Below are 11,514 nucleotides of genomic sequence, written 5' to 3' on the forward strand. Positions count from 1 at the left end.
TCATAAAGTCTGTCAGGGATCTCTCGCCGACTTTTTAAGCCCTTCTTGCACCCTTTCTGTGAGTGGGCGTATCTGCAGACTTAGGGAGGGAATTACCCATAGTTCATTGCATTTTGACGTATGACAGGGATTCCCGGGGGATGCCAGCTAGCAAACCCTATAAAAGTGAAGTGAAAAGAGCGAAATTGTAAACAACAAAACATGGAAGGTGCAAAAAGGGGTCAATGTCCCAAAAAAAAGATTTCTTCCTGTAAGTATTTTATATAAAACAGCCTTCATCCCTAAGAAAACAGGTCTATAGGTGAGGCACGCTTGTTTTTATCTTTGTTTTCAGTGCTGCGAGATGCCGACTGTCTAAAAAAACAAAGGCTGTCCTATTCCTGTTTCTACCACTTTGAGCCCTTGCAGCTTCATGAACTCAGTCACTTTCCAGGTGCAGTTAGTTAAGCCAATCAGAACTTTGGGTTTAAGAAGGGGATTGAGTTTCAGCCTTAGGCTGGCCACACACTACAGGATTTTAAGCCCAATTTGAGGCAAGATTTGCCTTCCCTGACAATTGTGGGGGGGTATCCCGAGTGGTGCCTGTCACAAATGATAATTTGTCTGAATAGTCTGCATGTGTGTGTCAACACGATTATTTTACTGCACCAAATCGCGTTGTAGCCCCCCAGACCCTGAATTGTAAATATCAAACACATTTGATATTTACGATACCCACAAGTACCCACAACAATCAATGAGAGTGAGCAGATGGGGTAGCGTCACCAGGCCAATCATATGTACTTTCACCACTCACAACCATAAACACAACTGTAGATTCATTCAGCCAGGGTTTCATCCTGAGTCTTTCCCTTGTTTTATGATTTTTGCTGCCCCTGTAACACATGCCAGGGCAGCCTGTTGTGGAGGGACAGAAAGAGCATATACCGACCGACAACCGTTCATAAAACTATCAGCTTTGTAAGGTTATCTGTGACTGAGGGGTTAGACATCAATGTTTTACACCAAACATGTAAAGTGGTTTGTTCTGGGCATTATAGGGTTTGGTTTATTGCAATGAGTAATGCCAGTAAAATAAATGCAAATACATAAATCATAGGTCAAAACATTGAGAAGTCTTGCACATCCCATAAAAGCCAAAATGGTACCAGATTAAGAGCTTTTAGGGAGCCAAAAATGCAATCAAGCATGTTTTACTCAATAGAAGAGAAAATAATCATATATAATAAAAGTAAACATGAAACAAAGTAAAAATTAAACATGCATACGATATTCATTATGAAAGTAAATAAAACACAAAGGTTATTGAAGGCATCTGTTGGCATCTGTCTTGTTACAGGTTGTCTGCAGTCTCATAATCTTGCTGATGTCAGATAGGGGGCAGGAAGCAAAGAACAGCGGTTAATAAGTAGTTCTCATTATTATTAGACTACAGTTAAAAGAAAATGCCTACTTACAATGAGTATACACCCTACAATTTTAAGAAGTATTTTTCCCCATCATTTAACTGATTTGCCTGGCATGGAGGAGATCAATATTTCATATTTTACTCAGGAACACTTCTGTCATACATATAATCATTTTAAAGGTTTTACTCTCTGCTCTAAAGATGCTCCCTGGGTTAGTCAAGCATGCTTTAAGTTTCTTGAGGGTGCAAAGCTAAAAACTCCCATGTGAACACATATATTTATGACAATAAAATTAGTTCAAAAGCTATTAATCCATAGTAGCATGAGTCTGAATGTGAGGGCTCAACAAGCTTTATGCTATAAAGGAGGAGGCTGGGGTGGAGGAGGGGAAACTTTGCCAGCTGCAGCAGCGGGTGCATCAGCATTAAACTGAAACGACTCCTCAAGCAATCTGAGTGACTCGTTTCAAAAAATTCCTTGAGGCTTTCACTTAAATCAGACATGCATCCATATTCGCACGTGGTGTAAGCTTGGACATCCTGCTGTGCTGCTCAGCATGCTGTGTTTTAGAAAATTAGAAAATAACAACAAACTGTGACGTAAGAAATAAATTGTTGAACCCAAAATTTCCTGGGAGATTATCCCTAAACCCCAAATATGGTATAATCAGCTCAAACAGCTCAAACTTTGGTGTTTTGATAGTGCTTCTCATGCAGAAATCAATTCCTGCCCCCCATCTGGAGTTCTCCACTGTAGCGTGACATCATCTGCAAACAACCTATAGTTTGGCGTATGGCTACTCCCTGCTTTCATAGGTGTCTTCTAACAGAGCATTTCCACTGTAGCAGATGGAAGACCATGTAATGGTGGAGCCACGGTAGGACCTGGAAACACAAGTATAACATTGATATAAGTATTTAACCCAGAAGTTAAGGACGACTGCAGGAAAAATCTGCTGTTTCAAAAGCTTTATTAGCACAGTCATTTTGATCACTTTGATCTTTGTTGATTACTTCTGACAATTTTAACATTTCACTCTTTGTTATGCTGATTTTTGCCTCTTGCAACAACCTTTCACCTTTGATTCTGCTGGATTTTACCACTTTTTACCCATTATTGCCTCTCTCAGTCTATTTCTTGCCCCTGTTCACCAATTTTTGCCACTTTTAAACCCATTTTTTTAAAATTCCAATTCACCACCTTTTCCACCCATTTTTGCCACTTTCTACCCATTAAAGTCTATTTAGGAAAAGAGGTTCGCATTTTCAAGAAGGTTATATTCTAGGGCATAAATAATATTTGTTGCTTTGAAAAGTGTGGTTATTATTCATGTTAAAAAACATGGTTTCACAGCATAAGTTTACAATGGATCATGATTTCCCTGACCTCCATGGTCCTCCTGTTTGGCTGGGCCCCAGAAAGTTCTCCCCTTTAACCCCCCTTATAGGCGGGCTTCGGGGGGGATAACCCATGTTAAACCAGATATTTTGTGAGACATGCTGCCGCTATAGCCTTGAACAGCAACACCATCAATACCAGTAAGCAGCTACCCACTCACAGGTACTTACCCCCTGGCCATGTAGTACAAGACTTCTTTTTGGCTGAGGGGATAATCCCACATCTGGACGTCTGTCAGCTGACCATAAAAACCTGAAATAGCGATCACAGGCTCACCTGACCACACGTACTGCAAAAACACAGAGAGCATATATGCAGTCATTAGGTCTCATCTACCAACTGTGAAGAAATGTTCTCCTCAAACCCTCTTGCACAGCTTTTAAGAAGATTCTGATGTCCTCCAAAGCTTTCTTATGTTTCCATTTGTTCTCTAACCTTGCAAAGCTGATGGATTTGCCAGACTCCATGTCTGTCATCAGGCAAATCCTTGTTGCAAAGCTCCAATCTGAAATTATTGTGCCGAGTCAGTTTTAGTGTCTTGGGGTCCTGTAAAGGCACCTGAAGGCACGACCGTGAGCTCCAAATGGATGCTGCTGGATGCAGTGAGTGTGGACCCACCTGTGAGCTGTGATCCACCAACTGTGGAGGAGACTTGAATGAACTGAAGGCCGGGGGAGCACCAGGTGTATGTGGGATCCAGGCTGAGATGCTCAAGGCGGGTGGGGAAACCTCCCTCCTGTGGTTCCATGCTGCTCCATATGGAGGGCAGGCATCATCGCCATGGTCTGGAAGAGGAGCACTATTGCTCCAGTCTGGAAGGGAAAGGGTGACGTGGAGAGTGTGACAACTACAGGGGTACTACACTTCTCTCAGAGCCAGGCAAGGTCCCTGCAGTGATACTGCTAAACAGGATCCATGATCCACTGATCCAACACCAGCGGCCTGAACAGTTAGGCTTTACAGCTAAAAGACAGCATCCTGGCACTTCAGGTCCTCAGTGAGCACTTTCAGGAATTTAATAGAGGGCTGATGCAGTCTATGTTGAAGCATTTGACTTGGTGAGCAGAGATGCCCTCTGGAGGATTCTGGAGCTCCACAGGATCCCACATTCACTCATCCAGCTGGTGTCTGCCCTTTATTCTGGTCCAGAGAGTGCTGTGGAGTGTGGTGGCTCCAACCCTGACTTCTTCCCAGTTGATTCTGGGAGCCTCTACACTCTTCAGTACCTGACTGGATAAAGGGGCGGTAAACCATGGAGTGTCATTTGGCGGTGTCCAGATCACTGACCAGGATTGTGTTGATGATGTTGTGATCCTTGTAGAGACTGTAGATGTCCTCTCTCCTAACTTGCTGAAGCACTGGGGATGCTCGTCTCCTGGACCAAAACAAGGATCCAGGTGGGGATAGCTTGGATGCTACCATCGAATCTGTGTCTGTGAATGGTGAGAATGTGGAAGTTGTAGAGCAGTTCACCTACCATGGCAGTGCAATCCAGTGATCTACTGACTGCAAAGCTGAGATCATCTGCAGGTGCACCTGGAGAGATGAAGGCCTGGAGCAGGCCTGGACAAGGCCCTCAGGAGGCCAGGGCAGTACAGGACCAAAGTTGACGCAGAGAAACTCCAAACGGGGAATATACTCACATACCTGTCCTGACCTGATTCTGGTGCTAAAAATATGAAATCTTCCTATTTTGATGTCATTTGGAGCAGCTCATTAGTGGGGATGCTGAGTAAGCATCCATACTATTGATATTTTCGCATCTGCCATTTTGTTTATTATTCTTCTTCCGTGTCCGCTGTCTCCTCCTTCATACTTTGTCGTATTGACACCGTTTGAACTTTAAAAAACTCAGTTTCTTCGTCATTCGACTGCTATGACTTTTCTCATTTCTAACTTTAATCATTCTTAAAATATTTAACTTTGTTTAACAATGTTAAACAGATGGCAAAATTTCACAAATCTGCACTTTCTTCAACTCCTCATAACTTTGGCACTCCTTGCACTATTTTCACTACTCTATCATACTCTTCAGCTTCTTGTGCTGTTTTTAGCTAGTTATAATACTTTTTATACTATTTATACTTTTTTTTTTACTAATTTTCTTTTTCTAAAACTCAAATAACATTATTTCAGATGGGCAAGCCCTTTAAATCCTCTAAATTTGTTTTTTTGTTTACTAAATTCTATATTTTGAGCAATGATTTCACATTGCACTCTTCAGCTTTTATGCTATTTTCACCTTTTTTCCCCACTATTTTCAGATATTTTCATGGTATTTCCAGCTATTTCTATGCTTTTCAGCCTTTGAATGCCATTTTCAGCTACTTTTATGCTATTTTCAGCTATTTTAAGGCTAATTTCAACTATTTTACGGCTATTATCAGCCTTTTTAGGCTACTTTCAGCTATTTATATCCTTTTTAGCTATTGAATGCCATTTTCAGCTACCTTTATGCCATTTTATGCTATTTTTATGCTATTTTCAGCTATTTTTGTGCTTTTGGCTATTTTCAGCAGTTCTTCCACAATTCAGCTCTCAGCATCCCCACACAATTTCAGCTAAAATTGCAATTGTGATCTAGTTTGGATTGTTTTGACCATTTAAATTCCATTATGGCTATTGAGATCTTCCCTCTTCTCCTTACAGGAGTGAACAATTCAGCAGTTTAAAAACGTCCCATGGATCCCACACAGGTTTCTCTTCGGTGCTTTCTTGAGGAGAAATTTAAGAAAAATCTCAGGAAGATATTGGTGAATGAGGCCAAAGTTCAAAGGATCTTTTTGAAAACTTAGACTGGGGGAAAAATCATGAAGTCAGATCATTTTGCAATGCCTGCTAAAATTGCTAAAATGCAGAACAGTATGTGCTACTACTTCCTCACCCTAGACTGTAGGATCCTCCTGATGCTCATGTTAGGGCCGCTGAAGACCTGGGCCACATTGGTCCTGGAGTCCATCGTGAAGCAGAGTCTAGTCCAAATTTCAAATCCCAGATTTGGCCAGAATTGAATGTAAGTTTCCATTGGGTCTGAGATACTATATCCGAATTTTGTTATTTTGACAAAATACTGTCTGTACTCGAATTTCAGCTCCAGAGGAGTCGTGGATGGATTGAGAGTAAAGATAGAGCGGATGGTTTTGTCCTTAGAGTCGGCCAGGTAGCGCAGACAAACAGACACACCTGTGGGGAGTGACAGAGAGGTGAAACCAATAAAACAGCAGGAAAGGTGGAAGTAACAGAAAGTGACTGATGGAAGCTGAGATGATAAAATGTATGGGGGGGGGGTTAACCACAGAATTGGCTGGGCCCTCCGCTGTAATGCTATCAATGCATGTGTGCTAGCGTCCTGGCTAACAGTTAGCTCATATGAAAGCTAAAAAGTGAGTCAACGATTACTAGGTTCTATTGTTGGAATTATTTATCCATGCTACTTTTTGACCCCTTTCCACTCATTTTCCACACATTTTTGCATTTTTATTTAGTCACTTTTAACCATTTTGCCACTTCATGCCTATCAATAGCACTTTTTTGCCTTTTAAAACAATTTTTGGTGCTTTTTGCCACTTCACAACCTTCGTGTGATTTTTCCCCACTTTTAACCACTCTTGGCAGTTGTTTAACCAATTTTACTACTTGATGTCATGTTTAACCAATTTTTACTACTTTTCACCCTGTTTCACTACTTTTTTTGCTGTTTTCAACCAGTTTTTGCTGCCACTTTAGACACATTTTTTGTCATTTTTAAGATTTGCTGTTTTTTTTACCTTTTTATACAAATTGTTGAAATTAAAAACAGTTTTTGCTGCAACTTTAGACCCATTAGTGCCATTTTTATCACTTTCAACCTATTTTACCACTATACTTCCATGTCTGCTACTGTTTTGCTACTTCTAACCCATTTTGCTGTTACATACCCTTTTTTTTTCAAAACTGCAACAAGTGTTCTTTTTTCTTTTTTTAATTTTCAATCAATTTTTGCTGATTTTTAAACATTTTTATTTTTTTATTTTTTTGCATCTTAACACAGTTTTGTGTTTTTTAAGCTTTCCAGACATTTTTACCACCATTTTACCACTTTAACCAATTTTTGCTGCTTTACACCCATTTTTGCAATTTTTGGAAATGCTTAACCAATTTTTGCTTCTATTTTTGCCTTTTTGTCACATTTTTTAAACAATTTAATTTTTTTTCCAACTACATGTCATTTTTTGTCAGTTTTGCTGGGTTTTGGATTCTTTTTAATTTTTTAACCATTTTTTTCTGCTTTTCCCATATTTTTTAAAAACTTTTTTTCAACTTCAAACTTTTTCGGATTTGTTTTTAACCTTTGAAAACATTTTTGCCACACCCTCCACCCATTTTTACCACTTTTAACCTATTTTTGCTTCTTTTGCCCATTTTTGTTGTTTAACAGTCTTTTGCAATGTTATAAACCCAAGTTCCACTGCTTTGCCACTTTTAACCCATTTTTGCATTCCATTTTTGCTGTTTTCCCCAATTTTCTTCTCTTTTTCACCATTTGTAATTGTTTCCAGTTAAGGTTGTCTTAGTTTCTTCTACCTTATTTTCTGGCATCCTGACGCTTGTGCACATCATGGCTTAGCTATTCTGACATTATTTTCCTAAGCATGTCTTTCTATGTGCCCATCCTCATTGTCAAAATGACCTAAATAAAAGTAATTGTGTTTAAATCAAATAGGTTTACATTTTGAAAAAAGCTTCATTTGTTCTTCAGCATTAATACATAAAGTTATTTTTTTGTTTCTTTGACAAGAGTGGTTATTATTCAAGTTAAAAACAAAATATGGAAATCACAGCTTTAAAATGGGCTCCCCAGATGGGTGGCCTTGTGGGTAAATGATCCATGCTGCCAAAATGTGTTTGATTTACACCACAATCTACAACTGTATTGAAATGTGTATCAGCTAACAGCATCAGCTCTCTACTAAGATGAGAACCTCTTCAAAAAAAGTGGAGCCTGTTTCAGTCTGTGTAGTCTGTCAGTGTGCTTACCTGCCAAAGGTGAGGCAGTCATCATGGGGGACGCGGTGTTGAAAACACCAGGGATAGGACACGCAAAAAAGCGCAGTGACGCACCATCAATCATTGTGAACATCTTCCCTTTTAAATTTGTGCCATTTGATCCTGGAAAACAGAGGACAAGCATCAGAATTTGATCAAATCTTCCATTTTACTCAAACAGCATAACCTCAGCTAGTCACAAAAAGATGGGTACAAGTGTGGTACAATAATAAAAGTATTTTGAAGAACCAGATTTTTTTAAACATGCAGTTTACTGAAGCCCTACACATACACAATACAGAGCATCCATACATATTAGTTTACGCCATTTTCATGTGAAAACAAAATTCATAGTCGAGACTGCTTTACCCACTACAAGAGGCACAATGTCCGCTTTCAGGGCACCAAAGAGGACATAGTGTCAACTTTAGTCCACTTACAGGACAACCAAAAAAGAAAATAGTGTCAACTTTAGTCCACTTACAGGACACCAGAGAGGGCACACTGTCAACTTTAGTCCACTTACAGGACACCAAAAAGGACATAGTGTCAACTTTAGTCCACTTACAGGACAACCAAAAAAGAAAATAGTGTCAACTTTAGTCCACTTACAGGACAACCAAAAAAGAAAATAGTGTCAACTTTAGTCCACTTACAGGACACCAAAAAGGACATAGTGTCAACTTTAGTCCACTTACAGGACAACCAAAAAAGAAAATAGTGTCAACTTTAGTCCACTTACAGGGCACCAAAGAGGGCACACTGTAAACTTTAGTCCACTTACAGGACACCAAAGAGCACAGTGTCAACTTTAGTCCACTTACAGGACACCAAAGAGCACAGTGTCAACTTTAGTCCACTTACAGGACAACCAAAAAAGAAAATAGTGTCAACTTTAGTCCACTTACAGGACACCAAAAAGGACATAGTGTCAACTTTAGTCCACTTACAGGACAACCAAAAAAGAAAATAGTGTCAACTTTAGTCCACTTACAGGACACCAAAAAGGACATAGTGTCAACTTTAGTCCACTTACAGGACACCAAAGAGGGCACACTGTAAACTTTAGTCCACTTACAGGACACCAAAGAGGGAACACTGTCAACTTTAGTCCACTTACAGGACACCAAAGAGCACAGTGTCAACTTTAGTCCACTTACAGGGCACCAAAGAGGGCACACTGTAAACTTTAGTCCACTTACAGGACACCAAAGAGGGAACACTGTCAATTTTAGTCCACTTACAGGACACCAAAGAGGGAACACTGTCAACTTTAGTCCAGAATTTCAAAACACTAAACTAAATTTCCCAGGGAGGTTAAGATTTTATTTAAAGGGATGTTTTTGACCACTTATGGTTTATGGTAACAGCAGAAATACCCAGAAAACATGTTAATTATTTCTTTTAAATCCCCCAACTTCAAAGCAAATCCCTTGTCACAAAAATTAAGAAATGCATTTCCTTAAAGTACATGAAATTGATGGAGAATAACCCCTAACATAAGAAAAACAAATATCCTGATATTTCTACATGGTATTTATGAAAATTCAAAGGACACCCCTCAACATCGCTATTTAATAAATTCTCCATATTTCAATGGAAATATCAAAAAAAAGCTAAGCAAATTCTGGTCTAAAAAATAATCAAATCAGATTTCCAAATATTTATAAATATATTTCCCAAATCTCCATGGAAACACCAACTACATCAAAGACATTTTTTATTTAATTCACAAACCTAAAACAACTTCCTTTATCCTCAATGGACATTCTGGACAATATCTTAAAAATCAGGAGGGCAGGACTGATTGCTATGTTATGTTATGTTCGAGCAGGGTCTTAGGAGGTAAAGCTTCAACCTAAATTAGGAATAATCAGTGTGGGGTTGATTATGTATGATAAGTAGGCCAGCACACTGCAATATTCTTGGGTTTATGTGGTGAACAAATAGTCTCTCTGGAACAGGTGCCGCATTTACATCCATATTTCTCTCTTTAATTTTACAGACTCCATATACCTGCCTGAACTATGCTCATTCCCGCCTCGGTATTAACACGTCTCAGTGCGCATGCCTGAAGTATGGGTAGCCCGAGGGACACTAAGCATACAGAATATAACCTATGACTATAACACACACGGAGCCAAAAGTGTCACAACCAACCCCGGTCTCCCCTAGTATGATTCTTCTAAACTGAGTCATCTATCCTGCCTCACCAGATCTTTGTCATCGTGTTGTTAGAGAAGTTTCAGAAGCCTTCCCATACCTACTAAAGTGTAAACTGTGTTGTTTTACCGTCGTTTGATCAGAAAGTCGTCAAACGTGCCCTAAATTCACTTCAGTTCCTACCGGGTGTCCATGATGACGGCGCTGTCGCCCTTGCGGCCCTTTGGACGTTAGATTTCAGGTCATGGATGAACGTCAATCCAGAGTTGGCGATGAGCAGCGCTGCGGACGTCAACGTCATCACCATGACAACGTAAAACAGCTTCATCCTCACGCGCACAGTGTCTGTCCTTCTGGTCTGGTCTTCGGGTCTCTCTTCTCTGTTGAAGTGACTACTGGGGTCTCTCCGCACAAGCCTCACTTTTTCTTTTTTGAATAAACTTTATTAAAAAAAAAAAAAGTACAAAGACAACAGGGGGAGTCCAGGGGCGACGTAAGACTTGTTCTCTATTGAAGTAAATCAGTTAACCTGACAGGCCAGATGGATTTGTTCCACACATCCATCTGGGAAAGCTTCCATAGGAAATGTTTGAGAAAAGGCAGAGGATCTGAAAAAAAAACTCGGAGCGTGATTGGGTGAACATTCTGTCTGTCACATCTCTACGGGCCAATAAGAGCAACAAAACACATGACGTAGCTGCTATCGAGCTACACCTGCGCAGCTACTGAGGAATAACTCAAAACATGGCGACTATAGACATGTAAGTACTTGACTTTTTCGTTTTTGAAAAGAAAACAACTCACTGCTGTTCTTTGTTCTTCTTTTAACCAAGAAATGTCGTCAAGTTCTGATAAAACTGGCGCTTTAGCGGCATCCACGCTAATCTCTTCCTCCATAACTGCTCCAGCTCTTGCTGCTGCTTGTTTATGTCACGACTCTGCTGAGCCTGAAAGTACCGCCCCTCGTTGCTGATTGGTCCTGTCACTTTCTAACCGGGCCCAAACGTTCAGATGGGAGCTTTGCCAGATGGATTCACCAGAGAGAAACAAGGAAAAACGGGCGCATCCGTCTGCTTTGCTAGGGTATAAATCAGTGTCATCTGGGTTTGAATTTGAATTTCTAAAATGGAATTTTTTTAGCATCAAAATTGGATTTTGAATTTGACAAACTATCAAGTTAGCACCGATTTTTTTTTTGCCACTGAATTTTTTTATCCAATGTGAAAATAAATTCAGTGTAAAAAAAAAAAAAAAAACAATGTCTCAAAAAAGTCCATTTTTAAAAATTCAACATCGAAAAAAAATCAGTGTCAAAAAATTCAATCTAAAAAAAAAAAAAAAATTCAACAGCAAAATGTTTGACTTCAGCATCAAAAGAGACTGAGTATACCAGGGAGAAGCAATCGATCCCTGTCACAATTGATCTAACATCCAGCCAATCAGGTTACGCTCCCTCGGTCATGTGACAGAGACCCGGAAAGACCCGCGATGTGTAGGGTAACATCTAGTACTGAATTTT

General features: G+C 39.8%; 1 protein-coding gene across 2 annotated transcripts; it reads right to left on the reverse strand.

Moving 5' to 3' along the window:
- Positions 1 to 1,033: 1,033 nt before the first annotated feature.
- On the reverse strand, positions 1,034 to 10,558 carry LOC121507104. Of its 2 annotated transcripts, XM_041783264.1 has the most exons (5): positions 10,179 to 10,557; positions 7,824 to 7,955; positions 5,692 to 5,990; positions 2,978 to 3,096; positions 1,034 to 2,293 (listed from the first exon to the last, which is right to left on the reverse strand). In XM_041783264.1, exons 1-5 carry the CDS (start codon positions 10,321 to 10,323, stop codon positions 2,206 to 2,208), a joined length of 783 nt encoding a protein of 260 aa, XP_041639198.1. In that variant the 5' UTR covers positions 10,324 to 10,557; the 3' UTR covers positions 1,034 to 2,205. The 2 variants fall into 2 exon arrangements, with proteins under 2 accessions (XP_041639198.1, XP_041639199.1); XM_041783265.1 differs by lacking the exon at positions 2,978 to 3,096 and having other exon boundaries at positions 10,179 to 10,558.
- Between the last annotated feature and the right edge of the window lie 956 nt (positions 10,559 to 11,514).

Source organism: Cheilinus undulatus, linkage group 3 (assembly GCF_018320785.1).
Source record: "Cheilinus undulatus linkage group 3, ASM1832078v1, whole genome shotgun sequence".
Lineage (NCBI taxonomy): Eukaryota > Metazoa > Chordata > Actinopteri > Labriformes > Labridae > Cheilinus > Cheilinus undulatus.